This window comes from Schistocerca serialis, chromosome 1 (assembly GCF_023864345.2).
Source record: "Schistocerca serialis cubense isolate TAMUIC-IGC-003099 chromosome 1, iqSchSeri2.2, whole genome shotgun sequence".
NCBI classification, from domain to species: domain Eukaryota; kingdom Metazoa; phylum Arthropoda; class Insecta; order Orthoptera; family Acrididae; genus Schistocerca; species Schistocerca serialis.
In genome coordinates this window covers 1,132,495,846-1,132,512,029 of record NC_064638.1, presented here as the reverse complement: position 1 = coordinate 1,132,512,029, position 16,184 = coordinate 1,132,495,846, and the positions used below count along the sequence as shown (strand labels likewise).

The window sequence follows — 16,184 nt, the reverse complement described above, 5'->3', positions numbered from 1 at the left end:
CTTTTTCCCCCTAAGGTAAGTCTTTCCGCTCCCGGGATTGGAATGACTCCTTACCCTCTTCCTTAAAACCCACATCCTTTTGTCTTTCACTCTCCTTCCCTCTTTCCTGATGAGGCAACAGTTTGTTGCGAAAGCTTGAATTTTGTGTGTATGTTTGTGTGTCTATCGACGTGCCAGTGCTTTCGTTTGGTAAGTCACATCATCTTTGTTTTTTATGTAAAATAAAGCTTCTGTATCTGCCATCATATACTAGGTTTAAAATTTGCTTTCTTAAACATTAAATACAGGGTCATTTACAGTTCCTATTACAGGCTTATTGGATTTGTAGGGCAGACGCAGTAGATGAAATTTTGATTACGGAACCCTGCCCAGAAACTTACTAGGCCAGTCTTAATAATTTTTGTATATTCTTATAAAAGGATTTGGCTCTGTTAAGTAGCAGACAATTCTTGAACTGAATTATCTAGCTTCACCACCAATGCTTCTGTTTACGCACACTACAAACTTCACAAAAATCATTATGCAGTAACATCTTCAACACATACTATGAAGGCAAGTAAACATTTATCAGAGTTGTGAGGTACATTTTCACTGAATAAGTCATGATATTCCGCAGGAAACTGCACATAATATACTATTGCCTATAGAAAAATGGAGATGTAAAGCAGGCACCACAGCATATGTCAAATATTTTATTTCATTGGATAGGAATATATAACAGTAGTACAAGTTCCACACAAGTATACAGTCACTTCACAACCTACGACCACGTCGTCCACCCTTCCTGCGTGTGGAATCTGAGGGAATTGGCGTCACATCTTCAATTCGCCCAATCTTCATGTTGGACCGGGCCAGAGCACGTAGGGCCGACTGCGCTCCTGGGCCAGGAGTTTTTGTCTTATTGCCACCAGTTGCACGTAACTTTATGTGCAGTGCTGTGATTCCCAATGTCTTGCATTTCTCTGCAACATCCTGTATTCCAGAGTAAAATGCGTAAGAAATACATCATATACAAAAATTTACAATATCTTGAACATAAGTAGGAATATTTGTTTCACAGATTTAACAATTATACACAAAGCAAAAACACACAGCCCAACCCCCCCCCCCCCCCCCACCAATTACATATATTTTACTCTTGACTAAGCTTATGAATTATGTACAAATTTCCATAGGGTGCAGAAATTTGCAGTGACACACGTGCGAGTTTCTTTCTTGAAGACAAGACAAACTAATGATCACTACCACATTATATTTAACATTTGAGTAACAACTGTACCATGTCTTTGACGAGAAAACAATTAGGAAAAAAGAGCAGTAGGTCATACCTGAGCAGCCAACATAGCAGCATAGGGCGACGCTTCATCTCTGTCCGCCTTAACCTTCATGCCTCCAGTAACTCTGGCAATAGTTTCCCTAGAACAGGAATGATAAATGAGTGTGAAGCAGCTGATCTATTGTAACAACATGTTATTGAAATCCAAGTATAAGAATTGTTATGCATATGAACAGCCCCTGTATGTAAATTACTCAAAGGTACAACAATCATTGCCACATGTTGACATTTTTGCTGTCTATGTGAGGCAATGGTTGTTAAGTACCTTCTGCTATGTTGGAGTTGTACAGCACCCTAACTTAAAGGAGTCTGATTTTAATACTTCAGTCTGTATACTGCAAGTGAGCACGAGTTCAATTTGTAGAGCGTAAATAACATTTCAAAATATATTCGGCCAATGCTGACTATTCCTTTTTCATCAAATGAGTGTGCAACACAATGTCACAAAGGGAGGTCCCCAGGCATACGACTAACTTCTTGAAACCGTCTATACAATAATGTATTGGGTTGGAGTCCCTGGCAGGCATGTTTCGTAATTACAGGCTCTGAGGCCACCCAAAAATATACGAGGATGTGTCAAATGAAAACCTTAAATTTGTAATAACAAATCGAAATTTTACGCCTTTATTTAGTTAGTTGGTCAGCGTCCTACAAACAGCGTGCAGAATGGTCTGTAGGTGGCAGTTCATGCAGATGCACACATACCATCGCAGTACCAGTATAAAGATGGCTGCCCCACTTGCGACTTGCACCAGGGAAGAACAGCGTTCTGCTATTCGGTTTTCGCGTAGTGAAGGTGTGAAACCTAGTGAAATTCATTGACGAATGAAGGTTCAGTATGGTAATGCGTGTTTGTCACAGCACCAAGTCTACAAATTGAGTAGGAAGTTCGCAAATGGTGTGACTTCAATTGAAGATGCTCCTCATCCAGGTCAGACACAATGAGTTGTGACTCCACAGAACATTGCAGCAGTTGAAGCCATAGTGAAGGAAAACCCAAGTGACACAGAATGACATTGCAGCATGTTTACAGATTAGTCATGGGTCAACACATCACATTGTGCATGATGTGCTCCAGTTTCACAAAGTGTCTGCAAGATGGGTACACGGCAGCTGACTCCTGAAATGAGAGAATGACGTGTTATTGCTTGTGAAGAACTTCTACGGCACTTTGAATGAGGTGATGGCTTCCTTGCAAGATTAGTTACTGGGGATGAAACCTGGATTCACTTCCACCAACCGGAAACAAAGAGAGCGACCAAGGAATGGCACAATTCTGCATCACCAAAACCAAAGAATTTTCGAACAGAACCATCAGCAGGGAAGGTTATGCTGACTCTTTTGGGACGAAAAAGGCATCATTTTGGAGCATTACATGCCTAGAGGGACCACTGTCCCCATTGCATCATACACAGATCTCCTAAAAAATCATCTGCAGCTGACAATCAAATCAAAGTGACGTGGATTGCTGTCAGCAGGCGTCCTTTTGGGACATGACAATGCAAGGCCCCACACTGCCCGTACAGCAGTTGCAACAATCACAGACGTGCATTTTGAGTGTCTTCCTCATCAACCATACTCACCTGACTTTGCCCCAAGTGATTCCCATATGTTTGAGCAACTCAAAGACGCAATGGGAGGAAAGAAGTTCCATTCTGATGAAGAGGTAAACCACGCAGTGCATGAGTTGTTGCACAGACTAGCACAAGAATTTTTTGCTAAAAGAATTTATGCACCTTGTAAGTGCTGGAGGACTTGCAGTGAGCATGGGGGAGATTATGTTGAAAAGTGATACAGCTTTGTACCACTTCTGCATAATAAATAATATTGAAAAAATATTTAAGGTTTTGATTTGACTCACCCTCGTACATTAAAATAAATTTCTCAATAGCGTGTTATAGAATTTAAATTATCAGAAAACATTATCCATATTTCCTACACAGATATAAACAATGCCAGTCAATGTTTTAAGTAACTGTTGACATGTGATGTGATGGTTTTCAAATAGGTGCTGGCTAGTCTTAAGGCGCATCTTGAAATTCCGCTTAGCTCTATGTAGTGGATGTTTGGGGGAGTGGTTTCCTTTGAGTACAGCTCCTATGGGCATCCTGAAGACTCTGGTGTTTCAGCCGAAGGGTGTCCTACCAACCTGCACACAATTTTCATGTTTCACAGCTTACATCAAAAGGGAATGAACTGAGTTGCTGAAACTTTACTAGCGAATCCCTGTCTCTGTATAACTACTATGTTTCGATGAGTCTTTAATTGACATTTAGTATTATTGTTTTGATTGTGTATAATAGAGGGAAACATTCCACGTGGGAAAAATATACCTAAAAACAAAAATGATGTAACTTACCAAACGAAAGCATTGGCATGTTGATAGACACACAAAATTCAAGCTTTTCGCAACCAACGGTTGCTCATCAGGAAAGAGAGACGGAGAGGGAAAGATGAAAAGATGTGGGTTTTATGGGAGAGGGTAAGGAGTCATTCCAATCCCGGGAGCGAAAAGACTTACCTTAGGGGTTGCGGATGGATATATATGTGTGCGCGCGAGTGTATACCTGTCTTTTTTTCCCCCCTAAGGTAAGTCTTTCCGCTCCCGGGATTGGAATGACTCCTTACCCTCTCCCTTAAAACCCACATCCTTTCGTCTTTCCCTCTCCTTCTCTCCTTCCTGATGAAGCAACCGTTGGTTGCAAAAGCTTGAATTTTGTGTGTGTGTTTGTGTGTCTATCAACATGCCAACGCTTTCGTTTGGTAAGTTACATGATCTTTGTTTTTAGATATGTTTTGATAGTGTTTTAGACAGTCATTTTTTCTCCCATTAGCTGTTCTAACAGCGGTAGAATAAGTTTGTCAATGTCTCACTAAAGTGCCCTTGATATGGTAACACAGGTATCACCACCTAATGAGAATTTCACCAACGATTAAAGGAAAAGTGCGTGAAGTATGTCCCATTACCTTAGTTTCCTTGCATGCTGACTGTGGGTAATGTGCATTATTAGCAAGTTTCTTTGTGAGAGTATTATGCATGAGTTTAGTGACTTACTTTCTTGCGAATAGCAGCATACCAAGAGTTCGAAAGCAACGCAATGTGTGCAATTTATGAGGTAAAACTTCTGTAGCATGTAGTTAGGATGGAAGTGAAAGAACTTGCTGCACCCAGATTCAATATAAACATGACTGAAGAACAAAAACAGTAAATCCATACAAAGGTATTAATGCAATTTTAACAAAGCACTGTACAACGTGGCTGAGTGGCTGTGTACGCTATATCACTTATAACGTATATTTTTGTAATACACAAGTGTAAATACAACAAATACGGTCTGTACATTTTGCATGGCAGTTGCTCATATCAACCACTCATAGAACAAGTTTCATAACAACATAGAAACATCACTATTTCATCACGCAAACTCATGAACACCGCAGTTTGAATGCACAAAACATTAAACATCTGAAGTTTAGAAATTAAAATATCAAAAACTATAAGCATGCCACAAACCTAACATGTACCATACTATAGATCTCTACAAAATGCGTCTTTTAGTACGATTTGTTTGGCAAACTATCAGGAAATGTGACACACGGATAAATAAGCTACGGTACCTATAGATTTTATCTTTGAGTTAGTTTATATGGTTATTTAGTAGTTTATTATGTACTGGAAAAGAAGATTCAGTATGTAAACAGACCAGGAAGGAATGCAAAAATTCAAAGCGGTCATGAGGACATAATTTGTTTCCTGAAGGCAGGATACAAGTGTACGCTGCAATTCTAAAAGCAACCATAAATACTCTTTGTTGGATCGAAGGCCATGAACATTCCATTGGAGGACAGTCAGACTGAGGAGAAAACGAAAGGGTGTCACCTCAGTGCCTGTCAAGAGCCAGCATGTGAAGACTCGCTACTACAGAGCACAGAGGCAGGAGGATTCTGTTCCACCAGGTCAACAGAAGTGTCTGCTTTCTTGTGCTGTCAGCCTGTGGAGACCAATGCAGAAAAACGGTTGGTTGTGTACACAGGCGACACGGAGGCCAGCCGAGCGAAGGTATCTCACAACAATACCGTCGAAGAGCATCTTTGAGTCTGCAAAGGAGAAGACCATTTGCCTTTGTTGAACTTCTTCGAGCCTTTCCGGCTAGCCAGAGGAAGACTTAGGTGTTGGTTCTCTGGAGGGACATAGGAAGTCTTCACAGGAGTATTCCTTCTGCCCTTTCCGGCCTGCCGATTGTGTAGCTGTTGAATTCACCCCGTGAGGCGATAGTCTGATGGCTTGTTGAACAGCTGGACGAGGGGACAGCAATGCTGTCATGACTCTGGGCGATTTCACATCCTAAGAGCTGAATCTGAGGTCACATGCCTGCATGGCCACGTCCTTCAAGGAGCAAGATGTGGCAAGAACAGGACTGTAAGCGTCAGACGGTAGAACACAGGGTTTGCAACTAGCCAGTAACTTGTGAGAGACTGGGTAAGGAAATTTTTCCTTACCCAGATCTCCTGGACAGCCTGTTCGTATACACGGAACAACCTCTAAAGGCAGTTGATACACCGGGGAGAAGGCGGTGGACAATTGCCCTCATGCGTATCTCTACCGCAGAGTACACACTTGGGTGGGTGTCCACAAGATGTGAGTGTGGTTGAAACGACGACACTGGTAGCAGTGCATCAGGTTCGGAATGTATTGTCGAACTGTGATAACTCTGTAGCCTGCTTTGATCTTGGATGGAAGCACCATTCTATCAAAGGTGAGGAAAAAGAGTGCGTGTGGGCACTAAGGAAGCATCTACCTTTTTCATCAACCGACAGACAGCAATGACATCCTGATCAGAGACATATGTTTGGAGTTTGGCCTCGGTCAGACTGTCAAGCAGCCTAGTGTAAATACCACCACAGGAACAGGATAGCCATGGAGAAGCAAAGCAGCAACCAGTTGTGGGTTTGAGAATCACAAGAACAGGATTTCACAGGGCCGGCAATTGCATAAACATCTTTCTCTCAATAATAAACGGATTACCATCTCTAAGGACTGACCATTTCCGGTACATAAAACCACGAGGAACAGTGGTGCAGCTGGAAGGGTCTTCGAAGTGTTGACCTCATTCCATTTACACATCGTAGACGTTAACTGTGAAGATGATTGGGACTGCTCGATTGCCAATAACGTGCAAATAAAATCAGGAAACTGAAATTAATAACATATTTTAGTCTTCCGTAACTATGTAAATGTACTTTTAATCCGTTTGATAGCTCCTAGCCACATAAATCTGCTTTTGTTTTTATCTGACATGAGAGCTGTAAGCAAAGAGAGAACAGCAAAATCACAAAATGTAACCGCAGTCACATGCAGACTACTCCCACTAACACCTCTGACTGCTCTGCGCGTATCTGGCAGCTTCGGCATGCCAGAAAATTTATTTCCGGATAGCATCTGGCTGCTTGCAGCTACTGCTTATACATCTGACAGCCACAGCTCAAGTAGTGAGAAGTGGGAGAAGGCACGGCTCATACCCAGCTTCAGTTTTGCTGTTAGCAGATGCATATGTGCACACTGAGTTTTGTTGTTGTAAATGGCACATTTTCTTTGCAACTTAAGTTTTTTACTGGTGTTTTCCTCTTGTTCATGTTTATTGCTGCCGTATTATTCTGCAGTAGCAGGCTCAAGTAACTCTGTTATAAGTTTCAGTTCTTACCAGTCAAAACTAAAACCATGAAAAATTCCCAGAATTCTAAAAAAAAAACACGGATTTTTTCCAGTCTTCTCGTGGATGAAAAAATTCTCAGGTTTTACCAAGATTTCCCAGTTGCCCTGGGGTGTATACACCATAACCCTTCCACTACTCTAGTTCCTCTCCAACACTAACTTCAATCCAAACACAAAACTCTATGCTGACTCACTCCCATGCAAGTTCTCACTTGTTTGTCGTAAACAGGAAAGAGCTATACACAGTATTGTCAACATGCATATTTTACATTAGTAATTCAATGATGCAACATATGCAGAATACTGAAAAGTTTGTACCACTTCACACGGAAGAATATTCCCCACTTTGACTGCAGTAACTAATAACACATTAACCAAACAATACATTTTGCAATTTTCACAAATTTTGTAAGGGGCATTTTCAAGTAAATAATTTGAAAACACTTTTGAAATGTGATTTTTAAATTTTTTGTATAAATATTCAAATAGAGAGAGCTGGAGCAGAGAATGTGTTTATAATCATCACTTTCATCTGGTAATACAGGAAGAAGTTGGCATTCTGAGACTTTCCAAATTACAAAAGAAATTTTGAGCAGAAAATATTAAAATTTTTGTACTTTCTTAAATTTATATGTTAAAAGGAAGCCCATAAGAGTATGTGTGTATGTCAACTAAATTTTCACATATAAAGAGAGAGCTTTAAAGCGAAACACCTACTAGGTATCCAGTACTTTTCGTTTATTGGTTGTGTTTTTTTAGTTCTCAACTGTCTTTAGAGTTCTTTAGAAAATATACATTTTTCACAGGACTACCATTTACAAAAACCAAGATAGAATGAAAATATTTTACTTCTCAACACAAATGATAGCGAGGTCTAACAGTTTTTCTAGGTAGATTCACGATCAAGAATCACCACGTCCTGTACAATTTGAGATGAAACTGCCGACAAGTAGAGTACACTAATACTTATTTTCTGTATTATTCAGTACTCAGTCAGGTATAAAAATGTAAAACAGTTATTAACACTTTGGAGAATTGCCACTTAAAAGGATACTGGGCCTGAGAAACTGACAACTCATGGCCCTTTACTTAAAGCATTACTGACGCACATGTAACTAATGTATCTCCAGTAGTAATATGCACTGAAAAAGGACCAAGCTTCAAGATTTATTTTTCAGTTTTACTTTAATTTGTGAAATTACAAATTTTAAAACAATTTATAGAAAATATAAGTATCCCCACCCTCAAGTAGAGTTACTGACTAATTTCTTCCTTTTAAGCCTACAAAATTTCTTGCCGAGTCAACAGCCATGATGTATTTGTAGCACAATTACAGCGAACTGTGAAACCTAATGAGTCCATACACAAAATCACGTCAATGGGATCATAATGGCCCAGTCATTTACAACACCAGCTGTTACCTTCACTAATGTTTCTGTTGAAATAATTCAAGAAATTTACAGCAGAAAGCAGCAGCAATTAGGATATAGTCGCGAGACATCCACATATTGTTCTCATATGAAGGGAGGCCAGTTTTCAAGTGATATGTGGCTCACCTGTCAAAAAAATTGCAGCCCAACTGACACTCTGGCAAGATCCAAAAGATCTCGAAAGTGTTGACAGTTCAATGTGTGTTTTACAAGGCACCAATTGAAAAATACAAATTTATAGTACATTCACATCTAAGCATTATTATTGTGAATATTACATTACAGCTGTTTTACAGTTCACAATAAATGTTACACTATCCCACTGAACTTAAATGCATTTATGCATTCTTGGGAAAACTTGTTGCTTGTATAGTGCCTCTGCACATTCCCTAATGAGGACTGCAAAATCTGTGGTGCAACCAAGCAACTCATTTTCTGTATTTACCTTTTGCTAGTACAATTCACACAACCCAAAAACAAAAATCTAGGTAAGGTCTGATGATCTTGGTGGCCAGTTAATTCTACTACCACAACGATTCCAGTGATTAGTGCGGACGAGATGTAACACGTGCTCCATCATGCTGGTAGTACATTGCAGTCAGTGTGGCCGAAGCAACGTCAACGTGTTCAACATACATTTTCCACAAAATGCTTGTCACTTGCCCTTCTGAATGGCTGGGCCTCTCAACATGTAACAATTCGTGCCACACCAAACACTTATTGAAAACTGAACTGATAATTAGCTTCCACTGAATGCGGATTTTCCTGTGACCCTCGATTATTAAAATTGTCGATGAGTCATACTGTATAAAATAACTTCTTCAGTAAATAGTATTAATGAAAGCAAATGATCATCATTTAATAAGCGAGGGTATTGTTGCCAAAGTGAAGATTGTGGGCACACTGTATCTGAAACAGGGACAAATTCACCACATGTAACATTTGTCGTACGGATGTTCATGCGACACTGATACATGCCAAAAGTAACTATGTGCTTGTAGCAGCAATACGCTGCACCTTTTCAACAAACTGTTGGTTTTCCTGCACAGATTTTTAAACACATTCAGTAGAAAATTTGAGGAATATCTGTTTCATTTAATGTGCCGAAAAGACTGGTTAACACTTTACTATCAGAAATCTGACATGTCAGGAAGCACCAATAGTATTCAACAGCAGCAGGAGGACAACCATCGTAGAAGCCGTATTCTTCATTAGTGTAGATCTGTGGCATGTTAGCCAGTACATGTACAAACCCAATTAACTGATGCTTCTCACTGACACACACTCAGTCCCTCACACTCCTTCACTTACAACATGTGCTTACAACCAAGGACATACGTAAATTCAGTGGGCTAGTTTGATGACAGAAAAAATCCTGAATAAACAGGTTGAAAGCAATAAGGTAGGTTGGGATAGAAAAAAAACATCAAAGAGGTTGGATAGGCATAATGTGCCACTAGCCAAAAACCAAATGTATATTAAAGATTTTCTATCTCTGAAACCATTTGACATAATGCATAGATCCATATGCTGTTTTTTCTTCTAACAGTGTTCCTGTCATAGCCCTGTATTGACCATTCCTCCTCTGACACGCTGTGTCTAGTTTAAAAAGCTGACCCCAACACTGGGGCCAACACCTGTTAGTAGGAAAAGGGATTTCAGTACGTGACATTTTATGGATATGAGTTTTATTGTGGGCAGCAGTTTTATCCTGGATGGATTGCATATTTACGGCAACGTGGTAGCATCGATGCCAGAACCGGCTTTCGTTCAGTGCTGTTATTGTTCAGAAGACGAGGCGCCTCCCTTTCATCACTTGTTTGTTAATTATACTACCTACTCTAATGTGCTTGGGAAGTGACCTTGAAGCGAGACGTTTCAGCGGACCGAGTTTAGCATGTATTAAGTGAAGTTAATGGAACTTTTAGTGCTGCACAAGTCAAAACTCCATGCTGCCAGGCCAACAAACTGGCTGACACTGAAGGCCATAGTTTAATCAAGCTTCCCCCACATTACACACCTTTCAATCCAACTGAATACGTGGGCCTAGTTGAAAAGTAATGTGGCAAGAAAGAACAAGACACTGATTCTAAATATTCATCACACTAACATTGTAATACAGTTGAAATTGCAACTGAATCCTATAACAATTTATTATTAAAGTAGCAACTAAAGGCAAGTCAGATCAACAGTTGATGAAAAAGCCCATTCTCAGAATAAAAATGACCGTGCAACTTCTTTACTTTTGTTGTTATAAACCAACAGCAATTCTCATCTTATTAGCTATCGACAATCCTTAAAAACTAGGTTATTTCATTGAGAAAAAACCTGCAATTATTTGAATATCGTGGAAAACACAGAAGTTCTACATATTAATAATATGACAAAATACTTTGCCTCTGTGCTATCATGTGGCAAAATCTCTTACTGATCCTCAAACCATTTTGAGATAGGAGGGCTTTCTGAATATTTCATTCTGGCTTTTTCACTGTAATGCTCATTTGTAACAGAGCGGTTTACATACACTCCATCTTTGAGACTGGAGGCAAATAGCAATTTCTTTCAAGGTTTAAGAAATAATTCAGTAAGTTATCTATCTTTCACATGCAGCAACATATGACATAACGGTATTGAACACAAATTCATAGCGACTCCCATTTTTCAACCCAAACTTTAAGAGAATGTATTGCATTAGTTTACCTAGCATTGAATTTCATGAAGCTGATGAATTAAGCTGTAAGATATGATTCTCACGAATCGTAATACTCAGTTATACAATGTGCTATAATAATTGTCAGTTCATTAACACAATTGCATACACTCACACAAAACAGTTTGTCATCTGCGTTCCTTGTTCTTGTCCAAGGATGCCCAAGTACTGAATGGACATAACTGCTCTCAAGTCAGATCTTAAAAATGAAGGTAGAGCATTTTAAATGTTTGTTAACCTTGTCACTGCTGCAAACATATATAAACGTCCTGTTCCACAGGTGCTGAGGACATGTATACATGTGGCACTTGGGTTTTCTTACAGTGCTTTTGATGTCTGTATGCACCCTGAGCTGCCACCCTCTCACTGCTGCAGTGAGTTACTTCCGTATCTTCTACGAGGAATAACAAATAGAAATTCAGTCCTTTATCAAATGAATATTTGAATTTATCAGATAGTGGTACAATAAGTACCCTCCGCCACATACCGTAAGGTGGCTCGCGGAGTATAGATGTAGATGTAAATATATCAGACAGTAAGATTTGCAAAAATCAAATTTTTTAAGCAAATAGTTTTTTATAAAAATCAGTATTTCATAGTGGCCAGAATGCTGTCCCTCAGCATAAGTATTTGGCAAGAAGTACAGCCACAACAATGCTGCACTCAGCATGGAATGTAGAAAGCACCTCTGTAGCAACAAAAGGGCTAAGAATTATTACTGCAGACAATTGCAATGCACATTCAAGAGACACAGGCCAATCTACATGAGAAAACTATGCGTAAAAAATTTAAGATGTAAACAGCGAAAGAGATGTCTAAAACAACATAATCAAAAAACAGGAAATGACTTTATGCATTCAGTTTGTCAACTATGTTGTGATCAGCCAAAACAAGTTATAGTGGTGTGCAGGTAAGAAAATGGCAGCACGATGAACTTTGTGCAGAGAGACTAAGAATACCTTGCCTCCATCCCATGCCTTATGTGCCAGTTCTTACCTACCCTGACAACTGGTAATGTTGGGGTAAGAGCCACTGTTTCTGCTTCTGACTATACTAGAAGAATCTGTGCACTTGGCAACAATCACCATTACATCTTAACATGGAAATAGTGTTTGCTTTATGCCACCTGTAATAAAACACTGTGTGGCTAAGTAATCCCCACAATACTGAAAGCAAAAAATTTATGTGCACCCCAAAATGCAAGCTAAAGACAGCTGCAGTAGAACAACACTACTGGCTGGAGGGACATGTGGTGCACTGTTCCTTGCCAATGTGCCTCGCCACCCACCTTCTTACATAGTACCAGTATCACTGTTAACATTGATCACCAGCCACAAACAAAATTATAAGAAAGTAGACCACGACAGAAAGCTAGATGCACCAAATTAAAGGGTTAATACTTTATAGAATTTTATTTACTCTCCAACTTTCTCTCCCTCACTGCTTTGTACAAACAGAAATAACCTGTCACTTTTACTGAACTCCTCTACTTGCTGAAACTGTAATTCTGCACTCAAGTGATACCAATTAGGGTAAAAATTACGTACTGGATTCCCCTTACATTTTACAATACGTCGCAGAGGCGAATGTAAACATTAGGCTTTGCTGCCAGTCAATTTGTTACCACAATAATACTTTCCACTTTCACATTCGTTGGCTTCACCAATTCACAACCAAATTGCCACCTTCCAACACCTAGATCTCGTGCTGCACTATAGATCAGTTTCAGTTTCGTTTTTTTTACTGATTGTTTAATAAAGTGGATCTGTTTATTCTATCTCGTGAGATTTTTTTTTAAAAGCCAAAAAACACTTATCAGCTACTGAAGGGAGCTACAACACTAAGAAGAATCGCTTCTCGTTTGGCGACTTGTGACATTGTCCAAAGCCGACGGGTTGTATCCCCTGATACACTAGTCCCAAAATTACAGGTGAGGGGTCCAATACGTAACTTTAACCCAGATTAGTCTCTCGCCCACTGTCAAAAACCTATAAATACAGTTTCTGAGAAACTAGCTTCTGCATTAATAGACTTAACTGCCACATTCAGGAAATGGCCAAAGCCATATAAGTACTACCAGCACTACTCAAATCCGTGAAGTATGTCATTAGACTGAAGACTTGCGTATCTGCAACTTCTCTTTTTCCTTGTGAGTGCAGAGTTTCAGCTTTAGCAAGACTTCAGTTTTCTTCCCCTGTTTTTGCTCATATAATAGCCTGTAGTGTACCGCTGACCATACTTCATATGCTCCATATGCTGTTATCACTTTGCACTCACTCAAAGATTATGTACAAAAAGTGTATACAAGTTTTCACCAGACAAGGCAATATGAAGTCCGAAAAACAGTGGAACAGTGTCATGTTTACACCAACAGAGCCATAGATAACAATGTCCCCCTTTTCCACAATACTCTGATGCATATTACAAAACCTATATAAACTATGAAAAATACAGGTGAGGAATTTAATCTATCATAAGAATTCATGAACTGTAGGAAAATGCACATGAAACATGACATTACAGTGCCAACAGCGTACTGCCTGCAGTGACCACATTACATTTGAGCCTTCCTTCAACTGCATTTGTAGGAGTTTCATCTAGAAGACAATGTAACAATGTGAGTGCAGACTCCCCTCCAAGAGTCAGTGGACAGTCTTGAGAAGACGGCACAAGAGAAAGAAAACAAGTATGGTAAACGAAACAGAAGCTGATGTATAGCCTACTTAAAAATAGACAGTATTACTAATTACTAATATTTCATAGCCAGAACAAATTAATAACTTCAATTGCTTCAAGTCTCAAAAAATAAAGTTTCAAAATAATGAATGTCCCAAGATTTGGAATTATTTGTCTCTTCTTATAAGTAGAAAGAGAAAGACGCCACTCTGGTCCAAAATGTTAACAAATATACCACTTTAACTGTGACATTAGTAATAAGGCGAAGTGTTTCTAACACACACAGAGATTGTAATTAGCAAAAATCAGTGCCAATTTCATCACTAAACTATCATTTCTTTTAAGATACCCAGTAGTTCCAACATATTGAAGCAAGCTTTCCTATTATTACTACTGAGCAGTTATACAAACCATCCACTCGTCACTGGCACGATAATTCAATCGAATGAGCAACGTGTGTACAGATTCATAGCCAAGTGACACAAATTAACACAGTGATATAGGCTAAGTATAAACGCATAGAAAACTTTAGGCGTGCACAATGGCCGGGAATCTATCCAACACGAATTTTCAGACTTAATGCCTTTGAAGGAGAATACATACCTTCCTGATAAGTCGGTAACATGGACGAAAGTGTCGTTGAAACTGGCAAAAATGTGGGCAACGCCAAACACCACTTCCCCTTCTCTTACTTGAGGTCCTAGAGAGACCTGCACCTGCTCCTGCTGAGTTTTTCCTTTCCGTGGCGCCATTATTTAACTTCCACTGTGTAAACTGAAACAAAGAATCCGATAAAAAACCTCAAGCGCAAAGTCAGACGGTAAAGTTTAACCTATTCAATTAACAAAGTAGCAGGCATGGCACACGACACACGGAAAGTAATCTCATGTCATCCAAACAAGGAACGCTAGGAACAATTCGCATTCACATGCTGAACACTACTCACTATGTATCAGTCTAATTATAATTTGCAATAATATATTAATCAGCAACACAACACTACAGGAGCCTCACCTCACAAATTCAACACGAACCGCAGCATCAATCGTAAAGGAAATACAAGAGCTGTACACGCTACACTTTGGTCGGTCAAAGATACTGTTTCCGGCAGATGGGAAAACGACTGCTATTTGACGTGGTACGTACAGTGTACCAAGAGATGTCGTCCCAGTTAACGGCGCGCTTAATGAAATATTGCAAACACCACTTAATCCTCCAGTGCAGAGCAAAAATAAAGTTTACAGACCACCAATGCAGAGCACAAATAAAGTTTACAGACGCGTGCGAGAAAATATACAAATTTTAAAAACCAGTGTAAATCTTTCAAAGAACGGGAACAACTTGGTTGTTTAATATATTGTATGACGTGCCTTTTGTGTTTCGTTGTTTTCCGTTTTGCACAAGAGTATTATTTTTGTGTGTATCAGCAAAAGAAAGAAGTGTTTCGAATAGTTTCAGGTTCTGTTCACATAAAACACATCTCTGTATGAATGGCTTAAATTTTTCCTTGTATGCAGACAGCTCAAAGGTCTTACATCATTGCAGGATTATCATTGAATGAATAACTTACTAATGCTAACTCGGTAGCAGTCTGCAAAAAGAACCAGTTTTCCGGAACAACTGAATTTCAATTAAGTGATGCATTAAGTACCATATCAGGTTTCACTTAGCCAGAAAACCAACGTGAAACATACTAAACTGAAGCTGTATATACACAAAATCTGGAACACTGAAATGGTTCAATTGTATATGTATTGCCCTTTTGATAGATACACTTATGAAACACATATACGCTGTGCATTACTTTTCATACAACGCATCCAGGTACGCCTATTATTCTTTCGTTTTCAGTTTCTGGCTCAATACTTACGATTAAAGTTAAATAACGTCGCTTTTAACAGGAGAAAAATTGACGTAGGTGACTAAGAAGGGTGCTCAGATTCATAGGCACATCATTGTAAAATTAGATTACCTATAGCTTGCCTTCTACAGGTAATGCACAATACTAACATGACATACCGTGGCGTAGAATCAGTTTGGTAGGTCTTACATAGCTATTGTCTATGACAATAGATGACTGGTAGCCCACGTTTCTTCAAAGCACTATTATTAATATGATTAACAAAGATCTGAACCTACTGGTTTTTTAGATTCACGTAAAGTAATGCCTATTACAGCTTAATATGTCACGGAAAATTAGACAAAACCATTTAAACTTCAGGTGAAAATACATAAATAATTAAAAACTCAGAAAAAGGATACTTAAAGCGATTTGAACATGCTTTATTGCTGTTGCATTTATCGAAACATTTCACTGGA

At 39.1% G+C, this 16,184-nt stretch overlaps 1 protein-coding gene across 1 annotated transcript; it reads right to left on the bottom strand.

Annotated features, from left to right (window-relative positions):
- Nucleotides 1-678: 678 nt before the first annotated feature.
- Nucleotides 679-14,986, bottom strand: LOC126417147 (40S ribosomal protein S14a). Its single transcript, XM_050085048.1, has 4 exons — nt 14,880-14,986; nt 14,469-14,639; nt 1,329-1,416; nt 679-972 (listed from the first exon to the last, which is right to left on the bottom strand). Exons 2-4 carry the CDS (start codon nt 14,615-14,617, stop codon nt 754-756), a joined length of 456 nt encoding a protein of 151 aa, XP_049941005.1. The 5' UTR covers nt 14,618-14,639; nt 14,880-14,986; the 3' UTR covers nt 679-753.
- Between the last annotated feature and the right edge of the window lie 1,198 nt (nt 14,987-16,184).

Excerpts from the sequence above, each read along its gene's own strand:
- LOC126417147 (XM_050085048.1), bottom strand. The coding sequence starts at position 14,617 with ATGGCGCCACGGAAAGGAAAAACTCAGCAGGAGCAGGTGCAGGTCTCT. Across the intron at positions 1,417-14,468 it reads GTTACCGACTTATCAGGAAG|GGAAACTATTGCCAGAGTTA; the intron begins GTATGTATTCTC and ends TTCCTGTTCTAG. Across the intron at positions 973-1,328 it reads CTGCTATGTTGGCTGCTCAG|GATGTTGCAGAGAAATGCAA; the intron begins GTATGACCTACT and ends TCTGGAATACAG.